We start from the raw sequence: 24896 nt of genomic DNA on the forward strand, positions 1-24896 counted from the left end.
TAACTAACTAAACTACACAACACAACTCTATGACTAACTAACTACACAACTCTAAGTAACTAAACTACACAACACAACTCTAACTAACTAGACAACTCTAACTAACTAAACTACACAACACAACTATATAACTAACTAAACTACACAACTCTAACTAACTAAACTACACAACACAACTCTATGACTAACTAACTACACAACTCTAAGTAACTAAACTACACAACACAACTCTAACTAACTAGACAACTCTAACTAACTAAACTACACAACACAACTCTATAACTAACTAAACTACACAACTCTATAACTAACTAAACTACACAACTCTAACTAAACTACACAACTCTATAACTAACTAAACTACACAACTCTATAACTAACTAAACTACACAACACTAACTAAACTACACAACTCTATAATTAACTAAACTACACAACTCTATAACTAACTAAACTACACAACTCTATAACTAACTAAACTACACAACACAACTCTATAACTAACTAAACTACACAACTCTATAACTAACTAAACTACACGACACAACTCTATGACTAACTACACAACTCTAAGTAACTAAACTACACAACACAACTCTAACTAACTAGACAACTCTAACTAACTAAACTACACAACACAACTCTATAACTAACTAAACTACACAACTCTATAACTAACTAAACTACACAACTCTATAACTAACTAAACTACACAACTCTATAACTAACTAAACTACACAACACAACTCTATAACTAATTAAACTAAACTACACAACTCTATAACTAACTAAACTACACAACACAACTCTATAACTAACTAAACTACACAACTCTATAACTAACTAAACTACACAACTCTATAACTAACTAAACTACACAACTCTATAACTAACTAAACTACACAACACAACTCTATAACTAACTAAACTACACAACACAACTCTATAACTAACTAAACTACACAACTCTAACTAAACTACACAACTCTATAACTAACTAAACTACACAACTCTATAACTAACTAAACTACACAACACAACTCTATAACTAACTAAACTACACAACTCTATAACTAACTAAACTACACAACTCTATAACTAACTAAACTACACAACACAACTCTATAACTAACTAAACTACACAACTCTATAACTAACTAAACTACACAACTCTATAACTAACTAAACTACACAACTCTATAACTAACTAAACTACACAACTCTATAACTAACTAAACTACACAACTCTATAACTAACTAAACTAAACTACACAACTCTATAACTAACTAAACTACACAACTCTAACTAACTAAACTACACACCACAACTCTATAACTAACTAAACTACACAACACAACTCTAACTAACTAAACTAAACTACACAACTCTAACTAACTAAACTACACAACTCTATAACTAACTAAACTACACAACTCTATAACTAACTAAACTACACAACTCTAACGAACTAAACTAAACTACACAACTCTATAACTAACTAAACTACACACCACAACTCTATAACTAACTAAACTACACAACTCTAACTAACTAAACTACACACCACAACTCTATAACTAACTAAACTACACAACACAACTCTAACTAACTAAACTAAACTACACAACTCTAACTAACTAAACTACACAACTCTATAACTAACTAAACTACACAACTCTATAATTAACTAAACTACACAACTCTATAACTAACTAAACTACACAACTCTATAACTAACTAAACTACACAACACAACTCTATAACTAACTAAACTACACAACTCTATAACTAACTAAACTACACAACTCTATAACTAACTAAACTACACAACTCTATAACTAACTAAACTAAACTACACAACTCTATAACTAACTAAACTACACAACTCTATAACTAACTAAACTACACAACTCTATAACTAACTAAACTACACAACTCTATAACTAACTAAACTACACAACTCTATAACTAACTAAACTACACAACTCTATAACTAACTAAACTACACAACTCTATAACTAACTAAACTACACAACTCTAACGAACTAAACTAAACTACACAACTCTATAACTAACTAAACTACACAACACAACTCTATAACTAACTAAACTACACACCACAACTCTATAACTAACTAAACTACACAACTCTAACTAACTAAACTACACACCACAACTCTATAACTAACTAAACTACACAACACAACTCTAACTAACTAAACTAAACTACACAACTCTATAACTAACTAAACTACACAACTCTATAATTAACTAAACTACACAACTCTATAACTAACTAAACTACACAACTCTATAACTAACTAAACTACACAACACAACTCTAACTAACTAGACAACTCTAACTAACTAAACTACACAACACAACTATATAACTAACTAAACTACACAACTCTAACTAACTAAACTACACAACACAACTCTATGACTAACTAACTACACAACTCTAAGTAACTAAACTACACAACACAACTCTAACTAACTAGACAACTCTAACTAACTAAACTACACAACACAACTCTATAACTAACTAAACTACACAACTCTATAACTAACTAAACTACACAACTCTAACTAAACTACACAACTCTATAACTAACTAAACTACACAACTCTATAACTAACTAAACTACACAACTCTAACTAAACTACACAACTCTATAACTAACTAAACTACACAACTCTATAACTAACTAAACTACACAACACAACATGTGTGTAAAAGTACTACATGTTCCTGACCTGGTTCTCCTCCAGGACGGGTCCATTCGAGGTTTACGGGGGTCTGGAAGAGTCCATGGAGTTCCTGGAACCAGAGGGAGGTCCTTTAGAGGAGAGCGGAGAAGAAACCATCACTGATGAAGAGACCGACCTGGGAACGGACTGGGAGACTGTTCCCTCGCCCCGCTTCTGTGACATCCCCTCTCAGGTGGTACTGCTACTGCTACTGCTACTGCTACTGCTACTGCTACTGCTGCTGCTGCTGCTGCTGCTGCTGCTGCTAGTGCTGCTGCTGCTGCTGCTGCTAGTGCTGCTGCTGCTGCTGCTGCTGCTGCTGCTACTGCTGCTGCTGCTGCTGCTGCTGCTAGTGCTGCTGCTGCTGCTGCTGCTGCTGCTGCTACTGCTGCTGCTGCTGCTGCTGCTGCTGCTGCTGCTGCTGCTAGTGCTGCTGCTGCTGCTGCTAGTGCTGCTGCTGCTGCTGCTGCTGCTGCTGCTGCTGCTGCTACTGCTACTGCTACTACTGCTGCTGCTGCTGCTGCTACTGTTGCTGCTACTGCTACTACTGCTGCTGCTGCTGCTGCTACTGTTGCTGCTACTGCTACTACTGCTGCTGCTGCTGCTACTGCTGCTGCTGCTGCTGCTGCTGCTGCTGCTGCTACTGCTGCTGCTGCTGCTGCTGCTGCTGCTGCTGCTACTGCTGCTGCTGCTGCTGCTGCTGCTGCTGCTGCTGCTGCTGCTGCTGCTGCTGCTGCTGCTGCTGCTGCTAGTGCTGCTGCTGCTGCTGCTGCTGCTGCTGCTAGTGCTGCTGCTGCTGCTGCTGCTGCTGCTACTGCTACTGCTGCTGCTGCTGCTGCTGCTACTGCTACTACTGCTGCTGCTGCTGCTGCTGCTGCTGCTGCTGCTGCTGCTGCTGCTGCTGCTGCTGCTGCTGCTGCTGCTGCTGCTGCTGCTACTGCTACTACTGCTACTGCTACTACTGCTGCTGCTGCTGCTGCTGCTGCTGCTACTGCTGCTGCTGCTGCTGGTGCTGCTGCTGCTGCTGCTGCTGCTGCTGCTACTGCTGCTGCTGCTGCTACTGCTGCTGCTGCTGCTGCTGCTGCTGCTAGTGCTGCTGCTGCTGCTGCTGCTGCTGCTGCTGCTGCTGCTGCTGCTGCTGCTGCTGCTAGTGCTGCTGCTGCTGCTGCTGCTGCTGCTGCTGCTGCTGCTGCTGCTAGTGCTGCTGCTGCTGCTGCTGCTGCTGCTACTGCTACTGCTGCTGCTGCTGCTGCTGCTGCTGCTGCTGCTGCTGCTGCTGCTGCTGCTGCTGCTGCTGCTGCTGCTGCTACTGCTACTACTGCTGCTGCTGCTGCTGCTACTGCTACTACTGCTGCTGCTGCTGCTGCTGCTGCTGCTACTGCTACTACTGCTGCTGCTGCTGCTGCTGCTGCTGCTGCTGCTGCTGCTGCTGCTGCTAGTGCTGCTGCTGCTGCTGCTGCTGCTGCTGCTGCTGCTGCTGCTGCTGCTGCTAGTGCTGCTGCTAGTGCTGCTGCTGCTGCTGCTGCTGCTAGTGCTAGTGCTAGTGCTACTGCTACTGCTAGTGCTACTGCTACTGCTAGTGCTAGTGCTACTGCTAGTGCTAGTGCTACTGCTACTGCTACTACTAGCTACTGCCGCCGCCGCCACCACCCTCTCTCATGTTCCCCTCTCATGTTCCCCTCTCATGTTCCCCTCTCATGTTCCCCTCTCATGTTCCCCTCTCATGTTCCTCTCTCATGTTCCCCTCTCATGTTCCCCTCTCATGTTCCCCTCTCATGTTCCCCTCTCATGTTCCCCTCTCATGTTCCTCTCTCATGTTCCCCTCTCATGTTCCCCTCTCATGTTCCCCTCTCATGTTCCCCTCTCATGTTCCCCTCTCATGTTCCCCTCTCATGTTCCCCTCTCATGTTCCCCTCTCATGTTCCCCTCTCATGTTCCCCTCTCATGTTCCCCTCTCATGTTCCTCTCTCATGTTCCCCTCTCATGTTCCCCTCTCATGTTCCCCTCTCATGTTCCCCTCTCATGTTCCCCTCTCATGTTCCCCTCTCATGTTCCCCTCTCATGTTCCCCTCTCATGTTCCCCTCTCATGTTCCCCTCTCATGTTCCCCTCTCATGTTCCCCTCTCATGTTCCCCTCATGTTCCCCTCTCATGTTCCCCTCTCATGTTCCCCTCTCATGTTCCCCTCTCATGTTCCCCTCTCATGTTCCCCTCTCATGTTCCCCTCTCATGTTCCCCTCTCATGTTCCCCCCTCATGTTCCCCTCTCATGTTCCCCCCTCATGTTCCCCTCTCATGTTCCCCTCTCATGTTCCCCTCTCATGTTCCCCTCTCATGTTCCCCTCTCATGTTCCCCTCTCATGTTCCCCTCTCATGTTCCCCTCTCATGTTCCCCCCTCATGTTCCCCCCTCATGTTCCCCTCTCATGTTCCCCTCTCATGTTCCCCTCTCATGTTCCCCTCTCATGTTCCCCTCTCATGTTCCCCTCTCATGTTCCCCTCTCATGTTCCCCTCTCATGTTCCCCTCTCATGTTCCCCTCTCATGTTCCCCTCTCATGTTCCCCTCTCATGTTCCCCTCTCATGTTCCCCTCTCATGTTCCCCTCTCATGTTCCCCTCTCATGTTCCCCTCTCATGTTCCCCTCTCATGTTCCCCTCTCATGTTCCCCTCTCATGTTCCCCTCTCATGTTCCCCTCTCATGTTCCCCCCTCATGTTCCCCCCTCATGTTCCCCCCTCATGTTCCCCTCTCATGTTCCCCTCTCATGTTCCCCCCTCATGTTCCCCTCTCATGTTCCCCCCTCATGTTCCCCCCTCATGTTCCCCCCTCATGTTCCCCTCTCATGTTCCCCTCTCATGTTCCCCCCTCATGTTCCCCTCTCATGTTCCCCCCTCATGTTCCCCTCTCATGTTCCCCTCTCATGTTCCCCCCTCATGTTCCCCCCTCATGTTCCCCCCTCATGTTCCCCTCTCATGTTCCCCTCTCATGTTCCCCTCTCATGTTCCCCTCTCATGTTCCCCTCTCATGTTCCCCTCTCATGTTCCCCTCTCATGTTCCCCTCTCATGTTCCCCTCTCATGTTCCCCTCTCATGTTCCCCTCTCATGTTTCCCCCCTCATGTTCCCCCCTCATGTTCCCCTCTCATGTTCCCCTCTCATGTTCCCCTCTCATGTTCCCCTCTCATGTTCCCCTCTCATGTTCCCCTCTCATGTTCCCCCCTCATGTTCCCCTCTCATGTTCCCCTCTCATGTTCCCCTCTCATGTTCCCCTCTCATGTTCTCTGTCCTCAGCCCATGGATCTGTCTCAAAGTGCTCTTCAGGTTTCTCAGCCTTCTGCTCACGCTGGAGGAATGATTTCTTCTGCTGCTGCGTCTGTCACGTCCTGGTTCAGAGCCTACACGGGACAGCGCTGAACCCGGCGCCCCAACGCGGGGCCCCAACCCGGGGCCGAACTTGGAGGCTAAACCCGGGGGGGCTGAACCCGGTCCTGGTCTGGATCCTGTTCTTTGAGTCATTTTGTGTAAATAAAGTCAAAGGCCTGAACTGGTTTTAGTGTTAAAATACTGTAATGTTTAAGTGCCAGAGGAAGAAGTGTTTGTGACGCTGCGTTTACAGCAGCAGCAGAAGAAGAAACCAGCCAGTGTTCGTCCAGGTACGAGTGGAAAAGGGAATCTGTGTTTTAAGAGTTTTTTATAGAGTTTATGGATGTTTTGAAACTGACAAAAAAGAGCTTTGATAATCACAAAAAGAAAACACAAATGTAGATTCTGTTCCAGAAAAGTTGGAATAAAAAAATTGAGTAAAAAAAAAAAAGTTGTGATTCCTGCCTGATGGGTGTGGCCTCCTGCCTGAGGGGAGTGGCCTCCTGCCTGAGGGGTGTGGCCTCCTGCCTGAGGGGAGTGGCCTCCTGCCTGAGGGGAGTGGCCTCCTGCCTGAGGGGTGTGGCCTCCTGCCTGAGGGGAGTGGCCTCCTGCCTGAGGGGTGTGGCCTCCTGCCTGAGGGGAGTGGCCTCCTGCCTGAGGGGAGTGGCCTCCTGCCTGAGGGGTGTGGCCTCCTGCCTGATGGGTGTGGCCTCCTGCTTGAGGGGTGTGGCCTCCTGCCTGATGGGTGTGGCCTCCTGCTTGAGGGGTGTGGCCTCCTGCAGAGATGGAAGTCTGCAGCAGAGGGCGCTGTAGTCTCTGTTTGTCCCTGTCTGTGGCTCCAGCGTACCACACGGTGATGGAGGAGGTGGTGTCGTCATGGCGATGAGGGTGGTGTTGTCAGGGCGATGTCGTGGTGGGTGGAGGTGCAGCAGGTTGTTGCAGGGAGAAGAGCAGAGGGGAAAGTACACAGCCCTGTGGAGCTCGTCTCACTGTGTCAAAGGTTCTAAACTTGTTGTTGCTCCTCAAACGTTGGAGCCTGGCGACCTTTGACCTGCGGCGGATTATCTGCTGTGAAATGTGAGGCACGAGTCTAAACCGGTCTGATCCTGAAGCACGGAAACATTCACAGAGCGCTGCAGCGGTCTGAGCGGGGAAGTGTGCTGCTCAGGGACACAACAGCAGAGGGCGCTGCAGCGGTCTGAGCGGGGAAGTGTGCTGCTCAGGGACACAACAGCAGAGGGCGCTGCAGCAGTCTGAGCGGGGAAGTGTGCTGCTCAGGGACACAACAGCAGAGGGCGCTGCAGCAGTCTGAGCGGGGGAGTGTGCTGCTCAGGGACACAACAGCAGAGGGCGCTGCAGCAGTCTGAGCGGGGAAGTGTGCTGCTCAGGGACACAACAGCAGAGGGCGCTGCAGCGGTCTGAGCGGGGAAGTGTGCTGCTCAGGGACACAACAGCAGAGGGCGCTGCAGCGGTCTGAGCGGGGAAGTGTGCTGCTCAGGGACACAACAGCAGAGGGCGCTGCAGCGGTCTGAGCGGGGAAGTGTGCTGCTCAGGGACACAACAGCAGAGGGCGCTGCAGCGGTCTGAGCGGGGAAGTGTGCTGCTCAGGGACACAACAGCAGAGGGCGCTGCAGCAGTCTGAGCGGGGAAGTGTGCTGCTCAGGGACACAACAGCAGAGGGCGCTGCAGCAGTCTGAGCGGGGAAGTGTGCTGCTCAGGGACACAACAGCAGAGGGCGCTGCAGCAGTCTGAGCGGGGAAGTGTGCTGCTCAGGGACACAACAGCAGAGGGCGCTGCAGCAGTCTGAGCGGGGAAGTGTGCTGCTCAGGGACACAACAGCAGAGGGCGCTGCAGCAGTCTGAGCGGGGAAGTGTGCTGCTCAGGGACACAACAGCAGAGGGCGCTGCAGCAGTCTGAGCGGGGAAGTGTGCTGCTCAGGGACACAACAGCAGAGGGCGCTGCAGCAGTCTGAGCGGGGAAGTGTGCTGCTCAGGGACACAACAGCAGAGGGCGCTGCAGCAGTCTGAGCGGGGAAGTGTGCTGCTCAGGGACACAACAGCAGAGGGCGCTGCAGCAGTCTGAGCGGGGAAGTGTGCTGCTCAGGGACACAACAGCAGAGGGCGCTGCAGCAGTCTGAGCGGGGAAGTGTGCTGCTCAGGGACACAACAGCAGAGGGCGCTGCAGCGGTCTGAGCGGGGAAGTGTGCTGCTCAGGGACACAACAGCAGAGGGCGCTGCAGCGGTCTGAGCGGGGGAGTGTGCTGCTCAGGGACACAACAGCAGAGGGCGCTGCAGCGGTCTGAGCGGGGAAGTGTGCTGCTCAGGGACACAACAGCAGAGGGCGCTGCAGCGGTCTGAGCGGGGAAGTGTGCTGCTCAGGGACACAACAGCAGAGGGCGCTGCAGCGGTCTGAGCGGGGAAGTGTGCTGCTCAGGGACACAACAGCAGAGGGCGCTGCAGCGGTCTGAGCGGGGAAGTGTGCTGCTCAGGGACACAACAGCAGAGGGCGCTGCAGCAGTCTGAGCGGGGAAGTGTGCTGCTCAGGGACACAACAGCAGAGGGCGCTGCAGCAGTCTGAGCGGGGAAGTGTGCTGCTCAGGGACACAACAGCAGAGGGCGCTGCAGCAGTCTGAGCGGGGAAGTGTGCTGCTCAGGGACACAACAGCAGAGGGCGCTGCAGCAGTCTGAGCGGGGAAGTGTGCTGCTCAGGGACACAACAGCAGAGGGCGCTGCAGCAGTCTGAGCGGGGAAGTGTGCTGCTCAGGGACACAACAGCAGAGGGCGCTGCAGCAGTCTGAGCGGGGAAGTGTGCTGCTCAGGGACACAACAGCAGAGGGCGCTGCAGCAGTCTGAGCGGGGAAGTGTGCTGCTCAGGGACACAACAGCAGAGGGCGCTGCAGCAGTCTGAGCGGGGGAGTGTGCTGCTCAGGGACACAACAGCAGAGGGCGCTGCAGCAGTCTGAGCGGGGGAGTGTGCTGCTCAGGGACACAACAGCAGAGGGCGCTGCAGCAGTCTGAGCGGGGAAGTGTGCTGCTCAGGGACACAACAGCAGAGGGCGCTGCAGCAGTCTGAGCGGGGAAGTGTGCTGCTCAGGGACACAACAGCAGAGGGCGCTGCAGCAGTCTGAGCGGGGAAGTGTGCTGCTCAGGGACACAACAGCAGAGGGCGCTGCAGCAGTCTGAGCGGGGAAGTGTGCTGCTCAGGGACACAACAGCAGAGGGCGCTGCAGCGGTCTGAGCGGGGAAGTGTGCTGCTCAGGGACACAACAGCAGAGGGCGCTGCAGCGGTCTGAGCGGGGAAGTGTGCTGCTCAGGGACACAACAGCAGAGGGCGCTGCAGCGGTCTGAGCGGGGGAGTGTGCTGCTCAGGGACACAACAGCAGAGGGCGCTGCAGCGGTCTGAGCGGGGAAGTGTGCTGCTCAGGGACACAACAGCAGAGGGCGCTGCAGCAGTCTGAGCGGGGAAGTGTGCTGCTCAGGGACACAACAGCAGAGGGCGCTGCAGCAGTCTGAGCGGGGAAGTGTGCTGCTCAGGGACACAACAGCAGAGGGCGCTGCAGCAGTCTGAGCGGGGGAGTGTGCTGCTCAGGGACACAACAGCAGAGGGCGCTGCAGCGGTCTGAGCGGGGAAGTGTGCTGCTCAGGGACACAACAGCAGAGGGCGCTGCAGCGGTCTGAGCGGGGAAGTGTGCTGCTCAGGGACACAACAGCAGAGGGCGCTGCAGCGGTCTGAGCGGGGAAGTGTGCTGCTCAGGGACACAACAGCAGAGGGCGCTGCAGCAGTCTGAGCGGGGAAGTGTGCTGCTCAGGGACACAACAGCAGAGGGCGCTGCAGCAGTCTGAGCGGGGAAGTGTGCTGCTCAGGGACACAACAGCAGAGGGCGCTGCAGCAGTCTGAGCGGGGAAGTGTGCTGCTCAGGGACACAACAGCAGAGGGCGCTGCAGCGGTCTGAGCGGGGAAGTGTGCTGCTCAGGGACACAACAGCAGAGGGCGCTGCAGCAGTCTGAGCGGGGAAGTGTGCTGCTCAGGGACACAACAGCAGAGGGCGCTGCAGCAGTCTGAGCGGGGAAGTGTGCTGCTCAGGGACACAACAGCAGAGGGCGCTGCAGCAGTCTGAGCGGGGAAGTGTGCTGCTCAGGGACACAACAGCAGAGGGCGCTGCAGCAGTCTGAGCGGGGAAGTGTGCTGCTCAGGGACACAACAGCAGAGGGCGCTGCAGCAGTCTGAGCGGGGAAGTGTGCTGCTCAGGGACACAACAGCAGAGGGCGCTGCAGCAGTCTGAGCGGGGAAGTGTGCTGCTCAGGGACACAACAGCAGGTCCTTCAAACTCTCAAGACGTTCAGAACTTTCCACAGATGAACAGACACCAGAGGAAGGGGTGGAGCCGTCTTTAAAAGCCGTGTGACTGGTTGTCGTGCTGGTGGTTGCCGTGTGACTGGTTGCCGTGTGACCGGTTGCCGTGTGACCGGTTGCCGTGCTGGTAGTTGAGGGTTAACTCCTGCTCAGATTAAGCGGCTCTGGCGAGAGCGTTCAGAGCTTCACGAGCAGTTCCAGGATGAAGGTTCCTCTGCTCCTGCTCGTTCTGTCCCTGGTTCTGTCCCTAGTTCTGTCCCTGGTTCCGTCTCCGATCGGAACCGACGGAACGGACCTGGACCTGAGCAGAACCGAGCCGCGTCGCGAGGAGGAGGAACCGCTTCACCACATCGGCTCTGGACGGGAGAACCGGAGCGTGACGGGAGAACGTAGAACCCTGGAGACGTTTGGGAACGTAAAGCGAAGCGAGAAGAACCTGGACGACAGCAATGAGAAAACTGAAGGTCCAGATGCAAGTGATGGATTCATGACTGGAAACGTCACAGAACATCTGAACCAGAACTTAGAACTTAAGGAACGATTGAAGACAGAGAAGGTCCAGGACGTGAAAGACGCTCTGAAAAACACAAACGTCCTTCAAAATTCTTCCAAAATGTCTGGACGATCTGAAGGAACCGACGTTCCAGAGAAGGTCCAGGATTTAGAGGAAGTCGTGGAGAATTCTGAAGAACCTGGAGCAGGACAAAACATGAAAAACTCTTCTCAGGTTGAAGAGTTGAAGAAACAGGATTTTACCATGAAAGAAACGAGAAAAGACGAGATGTTGCGTCAGAGCAAAGATCTACAGCGTTCTAAAGACGCGAGAACCTCAAAAATGCAACGAGATGTTTTCAGAATGGTTCAAAATGCGACGCTCGACGATCAAACTGAACGCTCGGACGAGGAATTCAAGAAACCAAACGCTACAGAAACGTCCAGAGAAGAAGATTCTGAAGAAAGTCAAGTTCAAACAGATTCGAGAAAATCACGAGAAATCAAAACTCAAATCGATTCTGAAAATGAAACCAACGAAAACGAGGAAAGTCTGGATTTTGGACACAAAATGGTGGACGAGAATCTGAGGCAACGGATCCAAAATGTCCGACTAGAACCAGCCCAGAACCTGGAGCAGAGACCCAGACCGACCCGGGACCTGGGGGACTGTCGGGACCAGGTCAGGGTCTTGGATGATCTCGGGTCAGAGCTGGGACTGGACCAGGATCTGGACCAGGATCTGGACCTTCTGGAGGATCTGCCCAGACTTCACACCCAGGACCACGAGATCCAGGACCTGGACTCCAGAACCGGACCAGGTCTAGAAGAGGATCTGGACCTGGAGGAGCCAGAGAAAGACCTGGAGGTCCATCACCAGAAGGTACAGTTATATTTGTACTACAGTCAAAGTACAGTTATATTTGTACTACAGTCAAAGTACAGTTATATTTGTACTACAGTCAAAGTACAGTCATATTTGTACTACAGTCAAAGTACAGTTATATTTGTACTACAGTCAAAGTACAGTTATATTTGTACTGCAGTCAAAGTACAGTTATATTTGTACTACAGTCAAAGTACAGTTATATTTGTACTACAGTCAAAGTACAGTTATATTTGTACTACAGTCAAAGTACAGTTATATTTGTACTACAGTCAAAGTACAGTTATATTTGTACTACAGTCAAAGTACAGTCATATTTGTACTACAGTCAAAGTACAGTTATATTTGTACTACAGTCAAAGTACAGTTATATTTGTACTACAGTCAAGTACAGTTATATTTGTACTACAGTCAAAGTACAGTTATATTTGTACTACAGTCAAGTACAGTTATATTTGTACTACAGTCAAAGTACAGTTATATTTGAACTACAGTCAAAGTACAGTCATATTTGTACTACAGTCAAAGTACAGTTATATTTGTACTACAGTCAAAGTACAGTTATATTTGTACTACAGTCAAGTACAGTTATATTTGTACTACAGTCAAAGTACAGTTATATTTGTACTACAGTCAAAGTACAGTTATATTTGTACTACAGTCAAGTACAGTTATATTTGTACTACAGTCAAAGTACAGTTATATTTGAACTACAGTCAAAGTACAGTTATATTTGTACTACAGTCAAAGTACAGTCATATTTGTACTACAGTCAAAGTACAGTTATATTTGTACTACAGTCAAAGTACAGTTATATTTGTACTACAGTCAAAGTACAGTTATATTTGTACTGCAGTCAAAGTACAGTTTTATTTGTACTGCAGTCAAAGTACAGTTTTATTTGTACTACAGTCAAGTACAGTTATATTTGTACTACAGTCAAAGTACAGTTATATTTGTACTACAGTCAAAGTACAGTTATATTTGTACTGCAGTCAAAGTACAGTTTTATTTGTACTACAGTCAAGTACAGTTATATTTGTACTACAGTCAAAGTACAGTTATATTTGTACTGCAGTCAAAGTACAGTTTTATTTGTACTACAGTCAAAGTACAGTTATATTTGTACTACAGTCAAAGTACAGTTATATTTGTACTACAGTCAAAGTACAGTTTTATTTGTACTACAGTCAAAGTACAGTTATATTTGTACTACAGTCAAAGTACAGTTATATTTGTACTGCAGTCAAAGTACAGTTTTATTTGTACTACAGTCAAGTACAGTTATATTTGTACTACAGTCAAAGTACAGTTATATTTGTACTGCAGTCAAAGTACAGTTTTATTTGTACTACAGTCAAGTACAGTTATATTTGTACTACAGTCAAAGTACAGTTATATTTGTACTACAGTCAAAGTACAGTTATATTTGTACTACAGTCAAAGTACAGTTTTATTTGTACTACAGTCAAAGTACAGTTATATTTGTACTACAGTCAAGTACAGTTATATTTGTACTGCAGTCAAAGTACAGTTTTATTTGTACTACAGTCAAAGTACAGTTATATTTGTACTACAGTCAAAGTACAGTTTTATTTGTACTACAGTCAAGTACAGTTATATTTGTACTGCAGTCAAAGTACAGTTATATTTGAACTACAGTCAAAGTACAGTCATATTTGTACTACAGTCAAAGTACAGTCATATTTGTACTACAGTCAAAGTACAGTTATATTTGAACTACAGTCAAAGTACAGTTATATTTGTACTACAGTCAAAGTACAGTTTTATTTGTACTGCAGTCAAAGTACAGTTATATTTGTACTACAGTCAAAGTACAGTTATATTTGTACTACAGTCAAAGTACAGTTATATTTGTACTACAGTCAAGTACAGTTATATTTGTACTACAGTCAAAGTACAGTTATATTTGTACTACAGTCAAAGTACAGTTATATTTGTACCACAGTCAAAGTACAGTTATATTTGTACCGCAGTCAAAGTACAGTTATATTTGTACCACAGTCAAAGTACAGTTATATTTGTACTACAGTCAAAGTACAGTTATATTTGTACTACAGTCAAAGTACAGTTATATTTGTACTACAGTCAAAGTACAGTTATATTTGTACTGCAGTCAAAGTACAGTTTTATTTGTACTACAGTCAAAGTACAGTTATATTTGTACTGCAGTCAAAGTACAGTTATATTTGTACTACAGTCAAAGTACAGTTATATTTGTACTACAGTCAAAGTACAGTTATATTTGTACTGCAGTCAAAGTACAGTTTTATTTGTACTACAGTCAAAGTACAGTTATATTTGTACTACAGTCAAAGTACAGTTATATTTGTACTACAGTCAAAGTACAGTTTTATTTGTACTACAGTCAAAGTACAGTTATATTTGTACTACAGTCAAAGTACAGTTATATTTGTACTGCAGTCAAAGTACAGTTTTATTTGTACTACAGTCAAGTACAGTTATATTTGTACTACAGTCAAAGTACAGTTATATTTGTACTACAGTCAAAGTACAGTTATATTTGTACTGCAGTCAAAGTACAGTTTTATTTGTACTACAGTCAAGTACAGTTATATTTGTACTACAGTCAAAGTACAGTTATATTTGTACTACAGTCAAAGTACAGTTATATTTGTACTACAGTCAAGTACAGTTATATTTGTACTGCAGTCAAAGTACAGTTTTATTTGTACTACAGTCAAGTACAGTTATATTTGTACTACAGTCAAAGTACAGTTTTATTTGTACTACAGTCAAAGTACAGTTATATTTGTACTACAGTCAAAGTACAGTTATATTTGTACTACAGTCAAAGTACAGTTATATTTGTACTGCAGTCAAAGTACAGTTTTATTTGTACTACAGTCAAGTACAGTTATATTTGTACTGCAGTCAAAGTACAGTTATATTTGAACTACAGTCAAAGTACAGTCATATTTGTACTACAGTCAAAGTACAGTTATATTTGTACTACAGTCAAAGTACAGTTATATTTGTACTACAGTCAAAGTACAGTTATATTTGTACTACAGTCAAAGTACAGTTATATTTGTAGTACAGTCAAGTACAGTTATATTTGTACTACAGTCAAAGTACAGTTATATTTGTACTACAGTCAAAGTACAGTTATATTTGTACCACAGTCAAAGTACAGTTATATTTGTACCGCAGTCAAAGTACAGTTATATTTGTACTACAGTCAAAGTACAGTTATATTTGTACTACAGTCAAAGTACAGTTATATTTGTACTACAGTCAAAGTACAGTTATATTTGTACTACAGTCAAAGTACAGTTATATTTGTACTACAGTCAAAGTACAGTTATATTTGTACTGCAGTCAAAGTACAGTTTTATTTGTACTACAGTCAAAGTACAGTTATATTTGTACTACAGTCAAAGTACAGTTATATTTGTACCACAGTCAAAGTACAGTTATATTTGTACTGCAGTCAAAGTACAGTTTTATTTGTACTACAGTCAAAGTACAGTTATATTTGTACTGCAGTCAAAGTACAGTTATATTTGTACTACAGTCAAAGTACAGTTATATTTGTACTACAGTCAAAGTACAGTTATATTTGTACTACAGTCTCAAAATCTGTGCTGAAGTAAAAGTCAAAAGTACACAAGTCTGCCCCAGGGCGGATGTGGCCTCAGAGTGTGTTTGTCCTCAGACCTCGGCCCCGCCCCCAGCCCCTCCCTCGGCCCCGCCCCAGGCCCCTCCCTCCTGGGCCTCTCTCTGGGATGAGCTGAAGAGTCTTCGGAGGCTGGTCCTGGTCCTCAAAGGTCGAGACTCGGACCAGAGCCAGAGCGTCCGGACTCTGGAGACACGTCTGAGGGACATGAGCCACGAGACAGAGTCCAGGACCAGGACTGTGGACCAGAACCTTCAACACACCATGGAGAAGGTCCAGGAGCTGCAGCAGGAGAACTCAGGTCTGGAGCAGGTCTGGAGCAGGACTAAACTAGGTCTAAACCAGGACTAAACCAGGACTAAACCAGGACTAAACCAGGTCCAAACCAGGTCTAAACCAGGTCTAAACCAGGACTAAACCAGGACTAAACCAGGTCCAAACCAGGTCTAAACCAGGTCTAAACCAGGACTAAACCAAGTCTAAATCAAGTCTAAACCAAGTCTAAACCAGGACTAAACCAGGACTAAACCAGGACTAAACCAGGTCTAAACCAGGTCTAAACCAGGTCTAAACCAGGACTAAACCAGGACTAAAGCAGGACTAAACCAGGTCTAAACCAGGACTAAACCAGGACTAAACCAGGACTAAACCAGGACTAAACCAGGACTTAACCAGGACTTAACCAGGACTTAAACATGACTTAACCAGGACTTAACCAGGACTTAAACAGGACTAAACCAGGACTAAACCAGGACTTAACCAGGACTAAACCAGGACTTAACCAGGACTTAAACATGACTTAACCAGGACTAAACCAGGACTTAACCAGGACTAAACCAGTTGTCTTTCTCAGGTCTAAAGTCTGAGTTTTTGGAGCTGAAGTCTAAACTGAACCGGACTCAGTCTCCTCCTGAAGACCCGCAGAAGACCCAAGGTTAGTCCTTATGGTCCAGACCTGGTCCTTGGACTTTCCTCCTGATGTTTCCGATGTTTCTCCAGATGTTTCTTCAAGTTCTGTGTCGGAGCTGCTGTTCCTGCAGACCAGACTGAGGGCAGCAGAGGGCGCTGTGGAGGATCTCAAGAGGAAGAGCTCAGGTCTGAGTTATCAACATTCAGACAAGACAAATCTTAGATTTATTTGTTTGTTTGTTTCAGTGTTTGCGTCGAAGCTTTGTTCAGCCGAGTCTCAGCTTCAGCTCCTGCAGAAGGTGTCCTCAGGTTTGTGTTTGGAACGTTCCGTTGTGTTTGGAACGTTCCATGTTTCAGATTCACACGTTCTCAAGTGTCTTGTGTTTCCCAGAATGCGACGAGTCGAGAAGCTCAGAGTCTGTCACAGAGAAACTCCACAAGATCTCTGACCAAACACAAGGTCAGGACCAGGACCAGGACCAGGACCAGGACCAGAGTCAGGACCAGGACCAGGACCAGGACCAGAGTCAGGACCAGAGTCAGGACCAGAGTCAGGACCAGAGTCAGGACCAGGACCAGGACCAGGACCAGGACCAGAGTCAGGACCAGAGTCAGGACCAGAGTCAGGACCAGAGTCAGGACCAGGACCAGGACCAGAGTCAGGACCAGAGTCAGGACCAGAGTCAGGACCAGAGTCAGGACCAGAGTCAGGACCAGAGTCAGGACCAGGACCAGGACCAGGACCAGGACCAGGACCAGGACCAGGACCAGGACCAGGACCAGGACCAGGACCAGGACCAGGACCAGAGTCAGGACCAGGACCAGGACCAGGACCAGAGTCAGGACCAGAGTCAGGACCAGAGTCAGGACCAGAGTCAGGACCAGGACCAGGACCAGAGTCAGGACCAGAGTCAGGACCAGAGTCAGGACCAGAGTCAGGACCAGGACCAGGACCAGGACCAGGACCAGGACCAGGACCAGGACCAGGACCAGGACCAGGACCAGGACCAGGACCAGAGTCAGGACCAGGACCAGGACCAGGACCAGAGTCAGGACCAGAGTCAGGACCAGAGTCAGGACCAGAGTCAGGACCAGGACCAGGACCAGGACCAGAGTCAGGACCAGAGTCAGGACCAGAGTCAGGACCAGAGTCAGGACCAGGATCAGGACAGGACCAGGACCAGGACCAGGACCAGGACCTAATGATAACTTATGGTGATGTAAACAACATGTTTCCTCAGATCTTCAGCAGCAGATGAAGCTCGTGCTGAAGCAGAACGATCAGAGACACACGACTCTCACAGGTTCAGTTTGAAGAACATCAGAACATTAGAACATTAGAACATTAGAACATTCGATCATTAGAACATTAGAACATTAGAACATCAGAACATCAGAACTTTAGAACATCTGACCTCTGTGTGTTCACCTGCAGAAGCTGTGTCTGAGCTGAAGGTGGCGCTAAACTTCAGTCAGACTCAGGTCCAGGATCTCAGTGGCAGAGTCAAAGGTCAGAGGTCAAACTCTAACAAACAGAAGTTTAAATGTTCAAACACAAATGTAACTAGCTCATGTGCAATGGCTGAAGCCATTGCGAGTGTCTGCATTCTTGTGTAAAAGTACTACATGTGTGTAGTAAATTCTTGTTCGGCTCGAGCCACGGAATAGAATGTTCATTCCATGGCTCAAGTCTATTGTTCTTCCCTTGGTTTCTGTGATGGCAAAAATAAGGCAGGAAGCGAGTTGCTTTATCTCAGTTAAGTTAAGGTGATTTAATCAGGCGTTTCTCGCTCTCTGGTTCATCACATGATCAGAATCTCCCCCTTGTCCCATGTCCTCCTTATTTATACACCACAGTCACATGACCCCACACACGGAAAGTTACCGGTCAGTCAGGTACAGAGGGTCAGTCAGGTACAGAGGGTCAGTCAGGTACAGAGGGTCAGTCAGGTACAGAGGGTCAGTCAGGTACAGAGGGTCAGTCAGGTACAGAGGGTCAGTCAGGTACAGAGGGTCAGTCAGGTAGCGCGGGTACAAAGTGACCAAAGAAGCAGGGGTTTCAGGAGACGGTGGATGACATTTGCATGTCTTGCTCTTTGTCCGAGTGTGAAACCAAACGGGGCGTGGCCTGGGACATGTAAATCTCCAGGAGGGGAGGGGCTGTGTCAGGCTGTGTCTTTGTGTGTTAGAAAGAAATCAAATTAAGATTAAAAAGCAAAGGGCCAGATTATATTTTTCCACATTTCTTATTCCTTTTCTTCATGTTCAGACTCTGGCATGTTTGACCCTGAACATGGATGAAAGTCACACATGGGACATAGACGCCATCAACTCGGCCCCAACTCCAATAAAATGGAGCTTGTGGAAGAACAACAGAACAATAGACTCGAGCATTTCATGGAATGAACATTCCATTCCATGGCTCGAGCCTAATAAGTATAAAGTCTTTACCACACACATGTAGTACTTTTACACACATGTAGTACTTTTACGCAAGAATGCAGACACTCGCACTGGCTTCATCTGAAAATACTTTATTCTTTAGAATAAAGTCTAAAGAATAAAGGATATTCTTTAGACTTTAATCTTTGAAGTCTCTTTAGCTCCAGTACTAGTTTGTGTAAGCTGAAGTTGTGTCGTGTAGTTTACTTAGTTATAGAGTTGGGGTGTGTTGAAGAATGTGCCGAGGATGAGGACGAAGAGGATGTTCTAACGTGTTTTGAACTCATGGGCTTTGAAACACCAAAGTAATGGAAGAACTTCTAAAGAGACAACAACAACAACAACAACAACAACAACAACAACAACAACAACAACAACGGGCCTTTACCCGCATGAGGATTGGCCATACTGGGCTCAATTGGTCACTGAGTAGGATAGGCAAACATCTGACCGGCCTATGTGGTCGCTGTCGGGTGCCAGAGACTGTCGAGCACGTGCTAATCCGCTGTGCGGCTTATGAAAGAGAAAGGACCGGGTTGGCCTTGTGGTTTCGGAATAATGGGCGGAAGTTCAATCTGCGGAACGTTCTTGCGATCCAGTCACAGGGTTTGTGTGAGGCTGTGGTTGCTTACTTATATAGCACAGGGTAAACGTTTATAGAGTTGGGGTGTGTTGGAGACTGAGCCGAGGATGGAAAGCAAGAGGATGTTCTACCGCGCTTTGAACTCATGGGCTGAGACACACTACAGTGATAAGATATTCCTTTATTGTCCCACATGGGGAAATTTCACATGGAAGAAGTACTGCTAAAGGATACAACAACAAAGACATCTCATGACCTCATGGGCTTTGTAACCCCAAAGCAATGGAAGAAGAACTTTTAAGGACTACGACAAAGTCTGAGGAATAAAGTCTGGCGGTAATGCAACACTCGGATCCCAACCGCCATAAAACACCAACACCAACACCAACAACAACAACAACAACAACAACATCTCAAGAATGAAGTCTGAAGTGTCAGCGGAACCACCTCCTCATCAACGCGGGGAAGACCAAGGAGATGGTGGTGGATTTCCGCAGACGCCACTCCACTGCCCCCTCACCAGTGAACATCCAGGGACGGGACATTGAGAGAGTGACTCATACAAGGACCTGGTGTTCATCTGAACCACAAACTGGACTGGACTCATAACACAGACGCACTGTACAGGAAGAGCCAGAGTCAGCTCTACCTCCTGAGGAGACTCAGGTCTTTTGGAGTGACAGGCCCACTCCTGACAGGGCCACTCCTGAAGACCTTCTCCTCCTCTGTGGTGGCATCAGCTCCTGTAGGTGTGGCCTGCTGGAGCAGCAGCATCACAGAGAGGGAGAGGAGGAGGCTGGACAGAGTCATCAAGAAGTCCAGCTCCGTCCTGGGCTGTCCTCTGGACTCGGTGCAGGAGGTGGGGGACAGGAGGGTCCTGGCTAGATTCACATCTATGCTGGACCATGAGTGTCACCCCCTGCAGGACACTCTGTCCCCTGCAGGACACTCTGTCCCCTGCAGGACACTCTGTCCCCTGCAGGACACTCTGTCCCCTGCAGGACACTCTGTCCCCTGCAGGACACTCTGTCCGCTCTGGAGAGCAGCTTCAGTGAGAGACTGATCCACCCTCGCTGTGTGAAGGAAAGGTTCCGTAGGTCTTTCCTTCCTGCTGCTGTCAGACTTTATAACAAAAACTGTTAGTACTGAACACTCGCAATACTGACCTAACCTAATACTGATGTGCAATTCTGTCGTATGTGCAATTACTGTCGTGATCACATGACATGGTATTTATGTATTTATTTATTTATTTGTCTATGGGAGTTTTTATTTGTTTATAGGAGATCTTCTACTGAAAGTGTTTTTCAGACTTCCTATAAGTGATCTGTTCTTCTGTATCTACCTCTGGATCTACCTGCGTTGCACCAATGAAATTTCCCCATGTGGGACAATAAAGGAATATCTTATCTTATCTTATCTTAAGAATAAAGTCTGAAGAATAAAATCTGAAGAATAAAGTCTGAAGAATAAAGTCTGAAGAATAAAGTCTGAAGAATAAAGTCTGAAGAATAAAGTCTGAAGAATAAAGTCTGAAGAATAAAGTCTGGCGGCTATGTCCATCCATCCATCCATTTTCTGCCGCTTTATCCGGGGCCGGGTCGCGGCGGCAGCAGTCTGAGCAAAATTTGTGGAAAAGGTACTGCCTTTTTGTGAAAGTACTGCATGTGTGTAACACATGTGTGTCAGAGTACTGCATATGCGTAACACATTTGTGTCAGAGTACTCCATGTGTGTAACACATTTGTGTCAGAGTACTGCATGTGTGTAACACATGTGTGTCAGAGTACTACATGTGTTGTTGAAAATGTTCAATATTTGTTGAAAAATATTCAGCCTTCCCGTCCGTCCATGCTGCTGCGTTTTGCGGCACCAATGACACTCAGTAATTCACAGTTGACGATTGCGTAGTTTGCAACTCAATTAGTTGTTTGTCCTGACAAATTGCAAGTGCTGAACGCAGACCTAAGCAGGGAGAAAGGGAGAGAGAGCCTCGGTGACCCGGCTGCACCCCCTCCTCCCTGTAGAGACGCAAATGCTAATGCTTAGCGTTAGCATTAGCATTAGCGTGAGCAATTTACTTTTGGAAATACTGTAAAACAGTATGGTATGTTAAAATGTCAGAAGCAATAGCCCCCCTAAGACGGTGAAAGCGATCGTAAAGAGGTAAAACTTGTTGAAATCGGTGAAAGTGTTAAGGAGTTGAAACGAGTCAAAAATCCTACAATCCTAAAATACAAGAACATATAGTGTCTGCTTCATGACATCATAAGCAGACACTCAATAACAAAAACAGATAACATGAGGCGGCCCATGAGGCGGCCCATGACGCGGCCGGGTAACGTGTTTTTTTTTTACTTCCGTAAACACAGAGCGCTACATGTGACTGCGCGTGTGACACATGTGACCATGTTCATTTCGTTCACACCAAACACAAACGACAGTCGCATTTTTTTGCAATGTGAACGACCGCATTAAAAAATCTGAACATAGACTATATTCCTGGTTCCTATGTTCCTTTTCTGTGAACATAGGTACCTCCTGAAATGATAGCTTATGCTTCTGGTTCAGGTTCCACATTCCCAATAGTTGTGCATAAATGTATGGTTTTACAGAATTAGATATTGCAGCATATAACCCTCGGGGTACATAGGGCTGCTATGGGCCAGTACTGTGCTAGCATTAGCATCGTTAGCTTGTGGGTATGTCAGTTAGGGTCAGTTTTAATTGTTTAATTCCTGAAGCATCGCTGATGGAATAAATGTGAATAAAGCATAGATCTTATAATTTGTATCGATATATATAACCATGAAAGTATAACCACATATAATTGTTTTTGTTTTGATCATTGCAGTAAAAGCTGGTCAGAGTGGATCCATTTGTTTAGACATTAAATCAAGTCTAGGCAGAAGATATATGATGCTAATGTCTAAACAAGGACTTTTGAAACTATCATTGTGTGTGTTTATCTTGGGACCATTAACCACGTGTGTGGCTTGTGACCTTTTGACCCTGGACTGCTAAACTCTGAACTAATAAAACTGAGAAGAGATGTTTGGGGAGCTCAGAAGTGTTTGGACGTTGTGTTAGAAGGACCTCCAACATTTCTCCACGCGAGTGAAATGACTGCCTCCTGTGTCGTTCTTGTTTTTGGAATATTTTGAGTCTAACTCTGACATTATACTTGGTCCTTCGAGCCGGATGCCAAGAGACCCGCGGACAGACGAGCTGTGGAGCCATAACCTGTGAAGACCGATCTTCACTTAGTACCCGTGTCCGGCTTCACGGCCCGTCTCTCCCGGGGTGACGGCAATCCGAATTTTAAGCGAAAAGAAGACACAGGAAGGTGAGTAAGAAAATCTGTTTTAAATTTGTTATGTAGTAGAAGAGAAAAGTGCACTGTGTAAAGTCTAAATTCAAATTTTGAGTAAGAAAAAGAAACAAAAAGGAACTGCAGAAAATAGGTTGATCAAACCTTTAGTGGGCAAACTCTTAAATTTCCGGTAAAATCCTAAACCGTCTTACCTAGTCTGCGGATAGGAACAGAAATAGGACTGAAGGGAAAAATAGCAATTAAAGTATTTAAAACATTGGGAAAAGAGAAAATTAAGCGTGCAAAGTACCATTGAATTGAAAATGAAGGTTAAAAAAAAAAAAAAAAAAGGCAAAACGTAAGTAATTAAGAAGGCAAAGACCCCACAGCACCACCAACAGAGAGGCGGAGGAGGAGAGCTGGGATAAATGAGTGACAGGTCCTTGAAGACCTGAGATACAACAAAATATTGAAACTGTGCCAGTTGTGTATGTGTGAATTTAAGTGTGAACTCTTTTGAAGCAGCAGGATTAATGGAAACCAAACAGTGTTAACACAAACTTGTCGTTTGTTGAAGTAGATTGTGAGACCATCTCATTAAGGCTTTAGGTGGAATGAATTAGGAGTCTAAAACATTCTGTATTTCTGGGATAGAGCCCCCAGTACGTGTCCGGATCAGGCAATAGGTTTGACCTTGAAGCTTGCCACGTAGGAAACACACTACGGTTCATGACCTTGAAGCTTGCCACGTAGGAAACACACTACGGTTCATGACCTTGAAGCTTGCCACGTAGGAAACACACTACGGTTCATGACCTAGAAGCTTGCCACGTAGGAAACACACTACGGCTCATGACCTAGAAGCTTGCCACGTGGGAAAGACACTACGGTTCATGACCTAGAAGCTTGCCACGTAGGAAACACACTACGGTTCATGACCTAGAAGCTTGCCACATAGGAAATACACTACGGTTCATGAATCATTTTTGATTGAATTCAACCACACTCTGTAATTAATAATTGATATAACATGTTGTAAATGAAGTTGAAAGAAAAGTTAATAGAACATATGTAAGCAATACTTAATAATAAGGACAACTAAGAAAGTTAATCTGGACAGGAATGAATGATGATCAATTATAATTATATTAAAGGAACTATATATATATTATTAGTTTCCGCATCATTGTTTCAACCAATTCAAACCAATTCTAGAAAATTAAAAATGCGGTAAAATGTTTACTACAAAAAATTGGTCAGCTAATAAAGACGGAGAAACAATTGTGGAAAAAACAAGGTGCAACAAAAACAGCTGAAGGCTACAAATGACAACAGGGAAAATTAATCTTACCCAAATCCTTAAATCCTTTAAATGAGCAGTAATATTGAGCCATGGTCATGCTATGTCTCAACAGAAGGGATGGTAGGACTCATAGAAATACAACTTATGGATTGAATTCTTATTAAAAGCAAATAGATTTTTTTGGGGGGGAAATTATTCTTAAAAGAACTGAATATGTTTAAAGGAAAACGTGAAAGTGCAAAGTTTGTGGAGAGAATAAAAGTGCAACATTTGTGGAGAGAACAAATGGAACTGTAAAGTAGGCTCAGAAAAGCAATGGATGAAACAGGATGAAATTGGGTGCAGTGTTAGAGTTTGTGCAACTGTAAATCAATACTAGATAATGTGTAATGGCTGAAGCCATTGCGAATGTCTGCATTCTTGCGTAAAAGTAGTACCTGTGTGTAGTAAAGACTTTATTATTGTTAGGCTCGAGCCATGGACTGGAATGTTCATTCCATGGCTGGAGACTATTGTTCTTCCCCTGGGGGCGCGGCACCGTGTGGATCCATCGGTGAAGGTGTTAAGGAGTGGAAACGCGTCAAAAATCCTACAATCCTAAAAAGCAATAACATATAGTGTCTGCTTTATGACATCATAAGCAGACACTCAATTATATTTGTCCAGATCTGATCCTCCTGCAGAACTCTACTGCAGATCTGTGGTTTAGACCTGGTTTAGTCCTGTTTTAGTCCTGGTTTAGTCCTGGTTTAGTCCTGGTTTAGTCCTGGTTTAGACGTGTGTCTTCAGGCTGAAGCTCCAGGAGGAGGCAGGATAGACAGAGTTCCTTTAAACTGAAACA

General features: G+C 46.1%; 1 protein-coding gene across 1 annotated transcript in view; it reads left to right on the forward strand.

The window, feature by feature from the left end:
- The window catches only part of atg14 (autophagy related 14), a 14458-nt gene extending 8027 nt beyond the window's left edge, over nucleotides 1–6431 (forward strand). The window contains exons 10-11 of the mRNA XM_072464242.1: nucleotides 2777–2948; nucleotides 6042–6431. Coding sequence (XP_072320343.1) covers nucleotides 2777–2948; nucleotides 6042–6164 — 295 coding nt within the window. The 3' untranslated portion in view covers nucleotides 6165–6431. The remainder of the gene's footprint in view (nucleotides 1–2776; nucleotides 2949–6041) is intronic.
- The last annotated feature ends 18465 nt before the right edge of the window (nucleotides 6432–24896 follow it).

Source organism: Eucyclogobius newberryi, unplaced genomic scaffold (genome assembly GCF_026437365.1).
Source record: "Eucyclogobius newberryi isolate DKJ021-1_F unplaced genomic scaffold, fEucNew1.0.hap1 SCAF_42, whole genome shotgun sequence".
In the NCBI taxonomy this organism is placed as follows: domain Eukaryota; kingdom Metazoa; phylum Chordata; class Actinopteri; order Gobiiformes; family Gobiidae; genus Eucyclogobius; species Eucyclogobius newberryi.